The sequence below is a fragment of the Juglans regia genome, chromosome 15 (assembly GCF_001411555.2).
Source record: "Juglans regia cultivar Chandler chromosome 15, Walnut 2.0, whole genome shotgun sequence".
NCBI lineage: Eukaryota > Viridiplantae > Streptophyta > Magnoliopsida > Fagales > Juglandaceae > Juglans > Juglans regia.
The window spans coordinates 18,944,589-18,960,844 of record NC_049915.1 but is presented as its reverse complement, the minus strand read 5'-3'; the positions used below and the strand labels follow the sequence as shown (position 1 = coordinate 18,960,844).

The following is a 16,256-nucleotide window of genomic DNA, read 5'->3' as shown; positions in this document are numbered from 1 at the left end:
TCATCTAATAAAAAATTATATAATAATAATAAATATGTCACATCTTACATAATGAGATAGTAGTGTGATATATAGAGCTTTTTTAAAAATATATATTCAAATTTGTGAAAATTTACCACGCATAAAAAAATGTGTTTTAATAAGCATATGAATGTAAAGATATTACCACAATAACCAACTGTTTTCACCTAGATATCTCGTCATTTACAAATATATATATATATAAATATATATATATATGTATATAAATAATTCTATTTAAAAACTTTTACATCCTGTAATAAAAACATCTGATATATGTGAGCTTGATGCCAAGGATAAACGTAAAAAAATAAAATGAAAGTAAAAGGACATTCAGAGAAGTGAAAATCGTAAAAAAATAAAAAAAAACTTAAAAGTAAAGCAGTTGAAATAATTTTTATAATAAAATATTATTTTTAAAGATAAACAATACATCTTTAAATTTAAAAATATACTTAAAATTATTATAATTCATAGTTCAAACTTTTACTTTTTGAAAAAGTCAATATAGACTATTTTACCTATATTTTTTCAAATTTTAAATATACATTTAGTTTTGAAGAAAGCAATACCTGTGCTTACTAGATGATGGAAGTTGACCAAAGGCAATGAATAATATATTCAGAGAAAATGGTCGGCAAAGGCTGGGCCCCACGGCCACGGCCACGGCCCCACACATAAGCCCGCGGGGCCTCGTTTCTAGCCGTTGTATTCTCCACTACCTACCCTTTTAAAAAGAAAAAACACCTCATTCGCCATTGGACCCACAAAGCGATGATAATGAAAATATCAAAGCAGTCTTGGATTATCACAGCAGAGAATTATATGGAAGTGACAGGATTAGAGCCATTTTACCTGCTAAACACATTCAAACGACCTCGTTTTGATTCTTTTTACCAACAACACAAGAGCCTTTGGAAGCATATTTGTCTTATTTTTCACTTCTTGGTTGGTAATTAAAATCTGATGAGCATTTTCTGACTTTGTGATCAGTTACTTCCTTCTCCCGATATCTACTAAACCGAAACTTCTTTTGCAAGGGAAAAAAAGAAAGCAAAGCCGTTGTGTTGGAGAAGCCAAAGCAATTCTAATTTGCAGCGTTTGGTGTAATTTCTTGCAAATCTGTAGCCTTTTGTTGCATCCCCAAAGGACCCTCTAAGGCAAGAGTCTGAAATCTTCGGTGGGAGAGAGAATTTGCATTTATGGGCATGCTATTTTCTATCAACTTGGCACTTGGGTCTGATTTGGATGTTGGATTTTATTACTCTCTTTCCATATTAGAATTTGCGTGAAATAAGTTTCACGTGTCTTCCTCGAGACCACAGCATTTGAGTTAATGCTTTTCTGGGTTGTGAAGCTTATATATATGGTTGGTGTTTGGGTTCTGACTTGTTCGTGAATACGTTGGTTGTCTTGTTTGACTGTGGACAGTTCTCAAGAAAGAGTCAGAGAGGATTCTTCTTATCTATCGGGTCTTGCTCTGAGGATTAAATTTTGATCGGCCTGTAACAACCAGGTAAAGTCACCTTCCTTTCTCCGTTTCCTGCTCTCTTTTATCTGTTTGTTTTTTTTTTTTTTTTTTTAATTTTTGTTGGATGATGTTTGGATAGCTATTGCGATTTATCCAATTTATGGGAAAACTGGCCCTGTTTGATGAAACACTTTGAAATAATTACCGGTTGTTTCGTTTTTCCATATAAGAAACATAGAACTGGAGCAGAAAGCACCATTTTCAAGTTATCAAAGGACAGCCTGCTTTTCAAATTCCCTTTCGATTAACCTTTTTCTGGAATATATTTGATCGTGCCAATCTTTGGAAAAAGAATTTCTGGAAGTATTTTTGGTTCAACATAGTCTGGAAACTTAAGGTGCCCCTTCTGTTTCTCACCAACGATGTGTATGTGCATGCATGGCCAAACAAGAAATCCAAGAACCTTACATTGTATACAAGTTTGGAGGAAGAGGTTAGAAGAGTATTATGTTGGATTTCAAAGAAATCCCTTCAACTGAGATCCCATGTCAAACCATTGAACAAAATAATGATGGAAGTGTATCTGCAGTCGTGGATGATGTAGAGAACGGTTGCTTGTCTTTCACGTCCAAAACCCTATACTTGTTTGTTTCTTATCTTACACAGTGATGTTATTTGTGTGAGTAAACTACTTAGGGATGGAGTGGAGACCTCAGCCATGCATATACTTGTAACCCAAAGTTCCATCTCATCATAACAATTGGAGTTGAAACAGGTCTTTAATGCCATGTTTGGATAGTGAAAGTGTTTCATCTTATCTCATCTTATCATTACAATTTTCCTAAATTCACACATAAAATATAATAAACAATTCAATTTTTTTAAATTCTAAAACAAATATAATATTAAAAAATAATATTCTAACAATATTTTATTCAACTTTCAACTTTTATTATCAACTCATCTCATCTCATCTCAACTCACTATCCAAACCGCACCAACTAGTCTAATGCATAAGTTATGATTAAAATTATTTGCTTATAGAGATGTGTCAATAGCCTGGTCATATTACTGCATTGGTCACACTTAATGGGTCTTACTGCATCTAAAGGATAATAATATAAAATTTGTAGTCCCAGTAACAGAAATTTCTAACTGATTAATGCTTAAAACTATTGTGTGTTCACCAGCAGACATCATATGTGCTATGTTGAAAATTGATCTCATTTTTTGTTAAGAGTGATAATGGTTAATATGCCACCGATGCTGATAGGAAACTACTATCCTTTTGTGCTCAGAACTAAATTTGTTCACTTCTACAAACAATCAAGTGTGCCATTGCTGAAAGTGGCAAGTGTTCTGCAATGTCTGAAACTGATATTACAGCCATAAAAGATACTCTTCAAGCTCAACAACAACTCCTGCAAAAACTGTACATTGATTTGGATGAGGAAAGAGAAGCCTCATCTACTGCAGCTAGTGAAGCTCTATCCATGATACTACGTTTGCAAGGGGAGAAGGCTGCTGTACAGATGGAAGCAAGTCAATATAAGAGACTCGCGGAGGAAAGGATGTCTTACGTCGAGAACACTCTTTCAGTATTTGAAGATGTTATCAATCAGAAAGAAATGGAAATTGCATCTCTTGAGTTTCAAGTTCAGGCTCACAGGTGGAAACTTCTTAGCATGGGTTGTGGTGAATCGGGTGCCTATGAAAGTAGATTTCCAGAGCATCCATTTTTGCAAAGAAATGATTTATGCAAGTTGGAAATAGGTGCTAATACCATTGTACGAAGACTGAACTCTCTGCCTTCAATTCAACTCAAAGATTCCTACCAGAAACAAAGTAATTTGGAAAGAGAAATATCTGGAATCCCCCTGTCAGATTTGATTCCAAAGATAGTGAAACTAAAAGCAGACCAGGAATTTAATGTTCAAAACTTGGATTTAGAGAAGAAAGCAGGAAACTATGCTAGTGGAACCTTTGATTCATACTGGGAGCAGATCAGAAAGTTAGATGAACGAGTAAAAGAGGTATCTGATTGTAAAGGTTCTGGTAGAGATAATTCTGCAAGCTTGAAGAGTGAGTTCATACCTTGTTCTTTACTTCCACAACTAAGCATTGACAAATTATGTGACCAAACAAGTGTAGAAAGTATTACTAATCTGGACCAAGTTAAACTTCACGAACATAGACAGGAAAGGGAGGCACTTGTTAATTATCCTTGCTCCTCAAGTGTCCAGGATATTCTTGAAGTCCCCCAAAATAATGAGAAACGTAAAGTGCATGACTACCAGGAAGAACGGAGTAAGTTGATATTGGAAGGTGAGAACAGGCTAGGAAAGCCAGATTTGGTCTCTGAGGATCCCTGTGCATTGAATATTAAAGATGAAATAGAATGGACAGAGAAAATGTTGCATTGCGAAAACCATGATAATAAATTAATTAAAGCAAGAAATAGAGCAAGTGATGACTGCAATGTGTCTTGTTTTCCCCCAAGAATGGGTGTTTCTGAATCTCAAGCCAATTTTCAACAGTTGTGTCAGAGAATTGAGCGACTTGAGGGAGATAGACATTATTTCAGGAACGAAATTAGTGAGGCTGGAGAAGAAGAAGAAGGATTGAAGTTGTTGAAGGAGATACATGAGCAACTTAATATGATACAGACCGAGGTGAGAAGTTGGAGAACTAAGAAATCCCCTCCACAAGATGAGCAGCCTCTACTTTCTCTTACTGAGGTATGGCTCTCTTTCTTGTTTCTTTTTTCATTTTTGTTATTTATTTTACTCATCTATTGTGTTTGCTATTCTCATCTTGGATATCCGAGGACCTATGCTCGTGCATATAAAAGTTTGATAACATGAACAATTTTAATGTACAGGCAATGTTACACTTTTGGATTTAAGAATTCATTTGGCCACATCTCAGATGAAAACCATGAACTTTCGCGCATCATTGCAGATATGCTCGGCGTGAAGTTTAAGTAAAGAGTATCTTTGATCTTTCCAATGAATGGTGTGAACAAACAGTTATAGGTTTTTGGATTGGATTTCAATGTCTTGCATACAAAAAGTAGATGATAAGAGATTTGCATACTGTACATTACAATTACATTAGGCAATAAGTGGCTATCACAGCATGCTTTTGTGGACATGTTTTGCTTCTAAACTTGAGATAGGGGTTGTGAGTAACATACAAAGCGTGTTTTCTTGGAGAGTGCTTTGTTTTTCAATAAGGATACTGTGTTTTCCTTTTCATATCAATGCAAATAGGGCATGTTGTGCATCACCAAATGAAATCTTTCCTCAATTTTATGTTTAGTACCTCTTTGTTCATAAATCCTGAATAGAAAGAAGTCACAGAAATGCATTGCAGTCCTTGATATATCAACCTATGCATCGAAAACTTGTTTTGTGTTCTAATCCAATATTTTTAAGAATGTGCAAATCACCCCTTGCTTAGCAATGGAGATGAGATACTCTGTAATCATCCGATGAAGCTAATACGTGCACGACAACAATGATATTCTCTCAAATTAAATCAGTCCCTTAATTATTTGATCAGTTCATAAAAATTATTTTCTCGAACTATCACACTACTACATCTTCCTTACATTCACAATATCATGTGATTCTGGGTCCTGTGGATGGCAAGTGTCAAGGGGAATTAATTAAGGATTGTAGCAAGGATTAAATATTAGAAATATATTTTGATTGTGGATCTGAGCGGGAAGGAACACAAAATTCTCAAAATCCAGAGGCGAGGCGATGTACTGCAGGCTGGCTGATAAAAAGATAGATGGAGATGCAAATACTTGAAGCAAAGCATTTCTACGAGCTCATTAAGATGCAGGTCATTTCTTTTGTTCCCAAGAATTTCATGTAAACACATCTTTGCTCACTATGTTTGATTTCAACAGGAACAGTTTCTATAACCTAGGCATCGCACAGTCCATTGCAAATGATTGGACCCCCTTTGGATATTAAAAGTGTTTTATCTCATCTTATTTCATCATTACAATTTTTTCAAATTCTCACACAAAATATAATAAACAATTCAACTTTTTCAATTCCCAAAACAAAAATAATATTCTTATAATATTTTATTCAACTTTCATCTTAATTCACTATCCAAACGGCATCTAATTCTTTCCCACTGAAAATATTGGACACAAGCACATGACATCGCTCAAAGCTAAGTGCTGAAGATTTCTACATGTTCCAAATCCATTTTGATTTATGAGGTAAAATAATCAACTTTCAATTACATACACCAATCCTAGAGTGAATTGCAATACATTTACAGGATAAAGAGGCAGCACCCTGGTGTTCCCAAAAGTTATCACTGTTGGCACAACCAGAGAAAGGCGGGAGGGACTCCCAGCTATTCTTAAGAAAGAGATCACATCTGCGGCCATATTTCTTGAGACCTTTGGTGACATTTACCTCTCGTTTATTCTTCTTTTACAGCAAATGCCAACCAACTTCCAGTACTTCCGGTTGGCTTGGGAATCAAGAACAGTTCAGTTCAGCTACAGAAACTATATTATCAGCAGAAATGCTTCCTGAACATTAAGAATTGCTTCATGCAAGAATCAGCAAGATCATTCAGCCTGCACAGAAATAAAAGAGCACACTATTTACATCAACAGGGTTATAAAAGACGATTTTGAGAAAGAGATCTAATGCCAACTACATTCATATGCATTGATCAGAAAGCATACAGTTGTACCCTGTTTCAAATGAGGGTTACTAAATTAAATAAACTAGTTGGGTACCCGCACTATGTGTGGGAGAAAATTATTAATTATTTCAATTCATTTTTTTTAATTTCTGTATAACTTGATTGTAAAGTTGTTTGAATATGATTTTTTTATTACTAATTTGAATAAAATGCATATAAACAAAAGAAGAGGAAATGTTATTGACGAAAAAAGATACCGAGCTTTTTACCTTTAAAATTCCATGACTATCAGAATATATTAAATTTATGTTCATTTAGCACATGAATGGATGACAAAACTTAACATGAGCAAAATCGTTGTTATAGAGAAAAGAAGATCAAGCGTAATAGACAAAAGAAGATGAAATGTTTTCGAACTTTAAAATTCAATGAATTTGAAATGAGTTTTAGTTTATGAACATTTAATATATGAATAAATGATGTGGCTTAATCGAAAAATGAAGGGTTAAACCACTGAAAACAATAAATAAGTTATTGAAATCAGGGGCTTTCTTGATCAAATAATAGCACTCAATGCACAGCCATATAACTATTACCATAGGCAGCAAAATTCTGAATTCTGTTTAAGAAGTAACTGGAAAGCACTGGACTCAGGCTGTTTTCAGGTATAAATAGGCTTAAAAAACAAGAGACCCAATCAATCAACTTTGTCACCAACCCAACTGCTTCATCCACAAGGACCACTTAACAGCCTCCAAAAACTTATCATTCTTCTGCAGTGCAGTTATCAGATTGATGTATGTTATCTTATCTGGTTCTATCCCATTTTCTCTCATTTCCTTGACCAAACATACAGCGTCTTCAACCATTCCTGCAATTCCATATGCCTTGATCAATGTGTTGTAGCTGCACAAATCAGGTCCAAGTCCATGCTCTTTCAATTCCGTGAGTACGCCAGCAACTTCATCAATCCATCCTTGCTCTCCATAAATATTGATCATTATATTATATGTGTAGTGGTCAGAAGCACAATTTGATTCCTTCATTAACTGCAAGATGCTTCTAAACGTCTCCATCTGCTTATCTTTCCCATAAGCATCTAACAGGCAATTGTAGGCCTCAAGGGAAACTGAAAAGCCATTAAATTGCATCTTTCGAACCATTGATGACATGTTTTTGAATTTTTTATTTTGGCCATATGCAGCTATAACAGTATTGTACGAGATCACATCTATCAATCCTTGTTTTTGGGCCACCCAGAACAACCTTTTAGCTTTCGTGAAAAGCTTGGATTTTCCATAAACATCAAGCATGACATTGACGGTAATCGTATTAGGAGAAAACCCACGCTGAAGCATTTCATCAAAAAGCCTGGAAAGCTCATCAACTGGGAGAGCACGAGAGCAGCAGTTTATCACACAATTGTACATTTCCTGATCCCAAGTCATTCCAATCTTCATGATTTTATGGTATAGATCAGCTAATTTATCCAGCATGCCACATCTCTGATATATGCGGAGCATATCACGCAGCAGGTAAACGTCTGGGACAATGTCCCTCTGCTTGTCCAAAATGTCTAAAACAGCGCACGCATTTCTCAAAGATCCAGCTTTAATATACATTCTTACAACAATGCTGAAAGCAATCATGTCCAGGGCAATTCCTGAAGATTTCAACTTAAGATAAATTTTCTCAGCTTCTGGGAATAGACCCATGACACTGTAAATGTCAATCATTGTGCATGAAATGTGCAAGTTCGGCTTGTCATCATGTTTAGGCATTTGAGTGTATATCTTAACAGCCTGCTCAAGCTGACCCAACTCTTTGCATGAGCAAATCAACAAATGATACAAGTTATTCTCAAAAGGTAAATCCTTCCAGACTTTATCCTCCAACACTCTTATAGCATCATCCACCAAGCAGTGTTTCACATATGCAGCAACCAAAATGGAGCATGATGTCTGGTTAACAAGAATGTGTTGATACAAAGGACCGTTCAAAATCTGTGCCACTTTATCAATCCTTCCTGCCCTCTCATATGCCTGCAAAAGAGTTCCAAGGATGGACGAACATTGGCATCCCATCTTCAACATATCATCGAGAGTTCTAACAGCTCCCTCTTCATCCTCATGTCTGGCTTGCAAGTTTATTAGTGTGTACAAGTTAGATGAGTTTGGCTTGTATCCCAATCGCTTGAGCTCCTTATAGTACCAGTATGCCTCCTTATAATTGTCTACACGACCCCAACCTTCAATCATGGATCGGTAGGTGGTTTCATCAGGATCTAATCCAATTTCCACGATGCTCAGAAAAATGCGTTTAGCAGCATCCATATTGTTTATCTTCCCATACCCCGTTATCAATGTATTGTATGCTACAATATTTGGGGGAAACCCTGCTCCATGCATCGAAAATAAGGCTAGTTCAGCTTTCTCTAGTTTACCTTGCTGACTAAACGTATTCAGTATCACCAACCAATTTTCCAAGTTTAAAACCACTTTATCTTCTGTCATCAAGCCAATAACCTGTTCTGCTTTGTCATACAAATTCAAACGGGTAAAAATTGTGATCATCGCTGAGTATGCTGACTCGCATACAATTCCAAAATTCCTCATTTGGCGAAAAGTAAACTCTGCCTCTTCAACATTCCAACCCTTCTGGTAAAGTCCCATGAGCATCCCAAAAGTAGCAACATTAGGCCGAACCCCATTCTCTAGCATCATACGAAACCACTTAGCACCCAACTCTGCTCGCCCTAGTTTACAAAATGAATATATAACCGTATTAAAAACCCGGCAGTCCAATTCACCAGCCAATTTAATACTTAAACCCCGAACCATGGCCTCTGCTGCATCCCAATCTTCTTTTCTACCCAGCACCCGAAGAACTATATTATGAGCACTCATATTCTGCTCTAACTTTCCATTGCTTCTCATCCACTCAAAGAAAACCATAGTTTTGGTATCACAACACTTCTCGAGCCGTTTCAAAATGGCATTACAATGCTCCAAGCTCAAGTCAGACCCAATAGCAGAGTAGTCAACATCTAATTCACCATCACCCACAAATAAGTTCTCTATTTCTCTGTCTGTATCATTCCTTCCGAACCTAAACTCCAAGCCCACCTCCCTTTTAATCCCCTTCTTTGAACCCAGAAACCTTTTTCCAACTTTGTGTTTAAAATCCGGCTTTTGCTCAATCACGCTCTCATTTACCAAACTTTTAGTTGAAGACAAAACAATGTCCTTGTTAGCTTGATTAGAATCGGAAATCTCGGGCAATTCAATGTTGAATCGAGAGACATTAATCTGCTTCCTATTCAATGGATTGATTGAACTCGCACAAGCTCTACTTACATGAATGTAACTAAAGATAGAATACTCCGAGCACCAATTCGACGGTTGAGCGGCACTTACATTGAACTTCTTTGAATCAAATGTATCCAAGGAAATGGAAAGCTTAAGCAAGGCCATGATTCACAGCGAGCTACTCACTAAAAAGTTCCGTGCATCAATCAGTTTGTTCTGGAATTGTAAAATTCAGGGACCGCAAATGAAAGTGCAAGTCACAGTTTGAGAATGTTTGTCAAAGAGAGAGAGAAAACGTTTGTGTGATGTTCAGGCATACCTTCGAGGTTAGAGATAATGGAGGTTGAAGCAGTGGAGGAAAGCAACCGCTACAAGATTTGATTTTTATTTTTTTCTCCTTTTCATGCTCTTAAATACCCTGCGAACTGAGTGGAAGAGCACAAAGCAAATACGGAAGCTGCTCGCCAAGGGACCAAAATATCTTCTTTTATTTTTTATTTTTTAACTTTTCTTTTCGCATATCCTCAAAATATCTAATTATGAATATTACATGTAGCTATTTTTTTCATTATATATATATATATATATTTTAGTTATATATGGTAAAAAGTTCTGGTTTTATATTTTCTCCGCTGCATTTGTTTTTCTAATAAAGTTAAAATACAAGTTTAAGGTGTGCAAATTTCTCGTAACTTTTTTCTTTTGTAAAAAAAAAAGAATTTCGAAAGAAAAATGTAACTTTCTTTTTGCATCTTTTTAAGTTGAAATCCACTTTTATATCCTTGAGACATGTATAATCATTTGTGTAGTTTTTAACATATTATTAATTTACCAACACCATGAAATTAAGTTTATGAAGGCACGTAATTTCAGATTGTCATGCACAAGAAATTGAAAATTCTTGACCTACATTACTTTAAACTTCTTCCATTGAGCTCTGTTTTTAGGGTTTTTTTTTTTAATGATCTTACTCTACCCCTTCATTTCAAATCTCTCCAACCATCAGTCTCCTAGAGAGTAGAATTTCAATCTCAAAAATGGTAAGTAAAACGTATGAATTTGGTTTAATCATGAGATTGAAGATGTCAAACACACAAGACTATAGAAGTAATGGGTGATAGATAATGTTTTGGATTCAAGCTTTTATCACCAAGAGGTAGTTTTTGGAGGTGATAGGCATTCCTTGACATGAGCATCTGTAAGGAAGGGTCCAAAATTTAGTAGGAACTCACTTATTGGAAGAAGGTGAAGTACCTTGGGAGAAACTTTGGTGGTATCAATTGCAGAACATACAATGGAAAAGGGAATGTAAAGGGATTAAATAGAAAAAAAGGAAAAGTATTTTTTATAGCTAAGATTGATGTGTCATGATCTGACAGAAAATTGTGCATCCCTACATGGAGGACCTTGTGTGATTTAGAAGTACAAAAAAAAAAAAAAAATGGTCCTACGAAATCCAGATGCTTCCAAATGCTTCTTCAAGGGCCCTCCTCTTGCTCAGCTCTGCACTCCACCCTCCAGCCCTTCCACCTCTCTCTGCTCGGAGCTTCATCATTTCCTCATCATCAGTAGCATAACCTAGCATGTCAGGTCCCCCTCCAAGAGGAATTGGTTGTGGGGCCATTCCTGTAGGCCGTGGCTGCCCTCCGGCTAATGTGGGTGCATATTGTCCCTGAGTACCTATACTGTATCCCATTTGAGAGCTTTGGTTTTGAGCCTGTCTCAAAAAAATAGAGAAACTTGTTTAAATATTGTTCTTCTCTGTTAGGCTGGAAAAATTAGTTTGATTCAAAGGAATAAACTCAAACTATCATGAAACTTTAATACCTCAAATATATTACTGGTCAGGGAAATAACAAGATTCCACAAAGATGTTCACCAAATTTGATTGTGATTTTTAAAAAAAAAAAGAAAAAGAGAGAGAATAAAAGAGGAGTTCAATAAGCCAAAAGACATCAGCCAAACTATACATCATCACAGGTCTAACTGCTTAAGCTAGACATAATAGTTAAGCATGATTTCACAGGTTGTAGGGATAGCACATGATCACAGGTTCAAAGTATGATAAAGACCATAAAATAGAAAGCCACCAACATTACGGTTTACAGATTCTAAAGCTCCAGTTCCACACTCTATGAAACCCTCATCCTTCCCCCCACCCCCCCCCCAAAAAAAAAAAAGAAAAGAAAAGATAAACAGCACTTGCCCTTTGACCAATATATATATATTTTTTTATAAAGCTTTACAACCATCAGAGTAACAAAGTAACTCAAGTTGGTAACTCTGGTTTTCTCGAGGCAAGAGCAAGCAACCAATTACTAGTTAAAACCAAAGACTTATCCTAGTTAATTACATGCAATTATAATGTCCATCCATCATACCAATGGGTGTAAGTACACTGAAACGAATTAGCACATAGTGAGCATCGTGGAATGTTCGAATGTAATTATCCTAATGTATTGATGCTTTATACAAGCTCATGTTTTCACACTTGATGCTTGCCACAATTATTTATAATATATTTTCCCTCTCCAATCATTCACCTAAGATGAACTGCTAAAGGCTCCAAAATAGCATGACAACTGTAAATTAAGTATCAACTTTAAATTTATTTAGAAACAGTAAGTATGCATGGTCTAAATCGTATCTCTGAACTTGGAGTAACACATATACAAGGACCTCATAACATGATTTAATTCAAGCCAAAGTTTTGTAAACTGTATATGCGGCACTTATGAATTGCTCCACAAATGGACTCATTCTAAAGAGAGCTATACAGTTGCAACTGTTGACAGGGCCTAACATTCATTAAGAAGTGTCATCTCTCCTTATTGGTCCAAATTAAGTGTGGTCCTAGAACTCACAAGAGATGGATTAGATATGTTACGTTTAAGTATTTTTGCATGAAGTAGGCCCCCCACCCCTCAGGTCTCAAAAAAGTGATCATATAAATTTGTCAAACATTTACAAAAGGCTCCCAAGTTTGTCTACTGATTTTCCCTTTTTTTCCCATTTTCTTGTCTTCCCTGTCAATTGAGAAGCGAGTTGCCTGGTTCACTACCGATAGAGTGGTGAATGTTACATTATATTTCTTATATCTGGAATACTGGAAGTGTCATCATAAAAATTAAATATCAGTCATGTATTAGTCATTTGAGCATAGCATCACAGAAATCAATTAATCTACTAACAACAACCTAAACTCCAAAATTTGCCAAAAAGAAACGAATTGAAGTACAAAAAAGGGCTCTTGCAGGAAAAATTACCTTAAGTCTTTCTAAGACTAATGAAAAAAATGCACAATAATCATCTATTCGACACAAGTTTGATACTTATCAAAAAAAAGTTTGATATTTATAAAATAATCTCATTCTCACCCCATCGGCATCATTCTGAGCAGGATGTGCCTTACTTGCAGCCAATGCTGCAGCCAATTCTTCAGCCTATTTGATTGATATAAAAAAATTAGTAACCTTTATATAAACATGAAGGAAATTATCTCAAAATTCACCAATGCTAGCATGAGGAACTCATATGGTATAAAATTTTTCTTCTCTAAGGCATTAATTAAACACACGAATGGAAATATCATCCGCTTGTGAGGGACAAAAGTGGCAGATGTTAGGAGCAGGAAACAGAATATTTTTACAAGTGTACCTTCCGAGCTCTATTTATCATTATTTGTTCAGCATTTTCTTCCTGGTACCTTGCAATTTTTTCTTCAATAGCAGGGACATCAAATCCTTCAATCAAGTTAAATGCTGAAAGAATGGTTTTCCTTCTGTCAAAATATATACTCTTAAGTATAGAATTTCAGGAATGAAACCTAACTAACTTACTCATGTCTTCAACTTCCTCCAAATAATCATTGTATTCTCTCAAAGATGGAAAATCCTCTTCTCGTTTATTGAATCTATGAAATTGTAAGAGAGTGAACTGTAGTAGGGATAATAGACAATGATACATATATTGGCAAAGAACACAAAAATTGGAATCCACTGCAAAAGAGCACAAAACGATGAAATGTTTCTGTAATTCCTATAATTTCTATCAACTAGAAGTTAATAAAAAAAATATTTTCATCCATCCTATAGAAAAAGCTTTGAACCCTAATTTGAATCAACTCCAAGACAGGCACTTTTCCACTCTAAAAGGGGTGGCCCTTACATTCGCCACAGACCCCTTTCAGAAAAAGAATTGATGCTCTAGATTATAATTCAGATAAAACTTAAATGGCATCCTGAAGTACAGAATCCAAAATATTGGACCTTCTTTTGACATGTTCATTACAGCACAATTGATCAACTGTTGCAGTAACCATAAAGAGATATCATTGCTTCAACTGGTACAGCTTTAGCCAACATCGGCTATGGATCCACCCTTGTCTATTACATCAATGTTTGAATACAAAGCAGCAAACCTCTTCTACACATAATAATCAGTAAGAACACCTTCGGAAACAAACTATCCAAATATCTGCAAGATCCAATGCCTTAACTCCATTATATTTCAGAAGACCCCAAGTTCAATTTACATTGCAGTTCAACAAAGCATTATTAGGGAAATGGCTATGGAGGTATCATTTGGTAAGTCATTGTGGAAGGAAGTTGTTGACTCTAGGCATGGAGGTACTTGGGGTGGATGGTGCACTAATTTAGTGAGGGGGCGGTATGGCGTGGGTTTGTGGAGATATATTAGGGGAGGTTGGCAGTGTTTCGAAAACAACATCCGTTATGTGGTTGGACAGGGTACCAGAATCAAGTTTTGGCAGGATGTTTGTTGTGGAGAGCGATCTTTGGAGAGGGCCTTCCCAACTCTCTATAGTATTGCAGCTAATAGGGAGGCTGCGGTGGCAAATGTGCTAGTGTTGCTCATGGTTCCTATCAGTGGAACATTTTATTCACTCAGGATAACCATGACTGGGAGTTGTCTACCTTTGCAGAATTTTTCAGCTTGCTACACTCCTCAGGAGAGACAATGGCACATGTTGATAGAATACAATGGAGAACCAGTAGCAGCAAGAAGTTCGCAGTGAAGGCATATTATAAAATGCTGGCTTCACAAGGTAATGTACATTTCCTATGGAAGAGCATTTGGAGGTCTCGCGTACCCTCCAAAGTGACCTTCTTTGTGTGGACTGCAGTCTTGGGGAATATTCTAACCATGGACAACTTACGAAAGAGGGGCCTCATTGTGATGTATTGGTGTTATATGTGCAAAAAACACGGGGAATCAGTAGACCATCCTTTATTGCATTGTGAGGTGACAAGAGATCTATGGGATGGGATATTTAGTAGAGTGAATGTTGCTTGGGTTATGCCATCAAAGGTGGTTGATATGCTTGCCTGCTAGAAGGGTATTCAAGGCTGTCCCCAGGTGGCAGCAGTTTGAAAGATGATACATTTATGTATTATGTGGTGTATTTGGATGGAGAGGAACGCGAGGTGCTTTGAAGATAGAGAGAGAACAATGGCGGAGCTTTAGAATTTTTTTCTACACACTTCACTCCTATGAATGTATTTAAGTGTTTTTCTTTTGTATACTCCCTGTGTACATGGGCTATGCCTATTTTTCATTCATATCAATGAAGCTTACTTCTTACTTATAAAAAAAAAAAAAGTTATTCGACGGAAAGGAATTCCACATAAGCGTGGTAAAAGCAAGTGTTAAATGCATACGCGCTAACTTTGCACAGGGCTCAATTGCATTCACATGACACTTATCGGGTTTTCAATTTTACATATTAAAACAAACAGACACACGGAGAGAGAGCTATTACATGCTGGCTATCCTCTTCCTGATGGCAATCTCCTTGTTGTGGGAATTAGAACTGGAGATTACCATTTCTGTTGCCCCTCAGCCTGTTTTGCTTAATTTCCTTCTGCTCCTACATATTTCAAGCATTCAAAAGGTCCGTCAGTGCACATATGACTACAGCAAAGGCAATTACCATACGTATAGAATCAAACTGCTTGACTCATACATCTAGAGTAACAACTTTTGCAGGCAGCTCTAAGATTTTAAGCCCTCAAAGCACGCTAATTTGCCTTAGGGTAAATGTAAAGGTGCTAGATTTTATCAGAACATTGAAAAAAAAAAAAGTTGGTTCAGACAATTAAACAAACACATACCGAGTATGTCTGATCAGGCTGGAGAACCCAGACTCCAGAGAGAGAGAGAGAGAGGTAACAACAGGCCGCTTTCAGAGTCCGATACCAATTTTGGAACCGTCGGCAAACGGGACGGGTTTGTAATTTAGATGAAGAGGAAGAATGGGCCGGGTGGGGGCCCATGTTCGGTCAGAGGTTTGTTATTATTCACATCTCATTTTAATTTTTTTGGTGCACAATTTTTTTATAAGACGATTTTAAAGTTTCTAAATGCACTACAAACCAAAGTAAACTAAACATTGGGGAAAAGAAAAAAATATTATAGAGGAAATTATTTTTAATTTTCTAGAATTTTAAAATTTCATATTTTTAATATTTATTAACATAATCTTTCAAATTATTTTAAACTATGATCATTTAAATTTTAATGCAAGAATGGATGACTTGACTCTAACATTTATTGGAACAAAGCTCTTGCTAAAAAGATTATATATTTAGATGACTACACACGAAAAGAAGTGTTACATCTATAAAAAGATCAGATAAAAATAAATTCATAAACTGATATAATATGAATTTATTTTTATGGGATATTTTTATAATTAAAACATTTTTGTTACCGTAATATGAAGTAGCATAATTTCATTGTTATTTAGAAAACTA

At 36.0% G+C, this 16,256-nt stretch overlaps 3 protein-coding genes across 6 annotated transcripts; 1 reads left to right on the top strand and 2 right to left on the bottom strand.

Moving 5' to 3' along the window:
- The first annotated feature begins 931 nt into the window (after window positions 1–931).
- On the top strand, window positions 932–5,521 carry LOC108993205. 3 transcript variants are annotated; one of them, XR_004798424.1, is made up of 4 exons: window positions 932–1,537; window positions 2,791–4,230; window positions 4,374–5,344; window positions 5,412–5,521. XR_004798424.1 is itself a non-coding variant. In XM_018968033.2 (3 exons), exons 2-3 carry the CDS (start codon window positions 2,857–2,859, stop codon window positions 4,395–4,397), a joined length of 1,398 nt encoding a protein of 465 aa, XP_018823578.1. In that variant the 5' UTR covers window positions 932–1,537; window positions 2,791–2,856; the 3' UTR covers window positions 4,398–5,521. The 3 variants fall into 3 exon arrangements, 2 of the variants coding, with proteins under 2 accessions (XP_018823578.1, XP_035541547.1); XM_018968033.2 differs by having other exon boundaries at window positions 4,374–5,521; XM_035685654.1 differs by lacking the exons at window positions 4,374–5,344; window positions 5,412–5,521 and having other exon boundaries at window positions 2,791–4,366.
- A 150-nt stretch (window positions 5,522–5,671) lies between these two features.
- Window positions 5,672–9,886, bottom strand: LOC108993204 (pentatricopeptide repeat-containing protein At4g30825, chloroplastic). Its single transcript, XM_018968031.2, has 2 exons — window positions 6,772–9,886; window positions 5,672–6,104 (listed from the first exon to the last, which is right to left on the bottom strand). The coding sequence occupies exon 1, from the start codon at window positions 9,646–9,648 to the stop codon at window positions 6,886–6,888; it is 2,763 nt and encodes a 920-aa protein (XP_018823576.1). The 5' UTR covers window positions 9,649–9,886; the 3' UTR covers window positions 5,672–6,104; window positions 6,772–6,885.
- A 919-nt stretch (window positions 9,887–10,805) lies between these two features.
- Window positions 10,806–15,709, bottom strand: LOC108993247. Of its 2 annotated transcripts, XM_018968097.2 has the most exons (6): window positions 15,615–15,709; window positions 15,263–15,370; window positions 13,323–13,396; window positions 13,141–13,244; window positions 12,861–12,926; window positions 10,806–11,200 (listed from the first exon to the last, which is right to left on the bottom strand). In XM_018968097.2, the coding sequence occupies exons 2-6, from the start codon at window positions 15,325–15,327 to the stop codon at window positions 10,931–10,933; spliced, it is 579 nt and encodes a 192-aa protein (XP_018823642.1). In that variant the 5' UTR covers window positions 15,328–15,370; window positions 15,615–15,709; the 3' UTR covers window positions 10,806–10,930. The 2 variants fall into 2 exon arrangements, with proteins under 2 accessions (XP_018823642.1, XP_018823644.1); XM_018968099.2 differs by lacking the exon at window positions 13,323–13,396 and having other exon boundaries at window positions 13,141–13,264.
- Window positions 15,710–16,256: the final 547 nt, after the last annotated feature.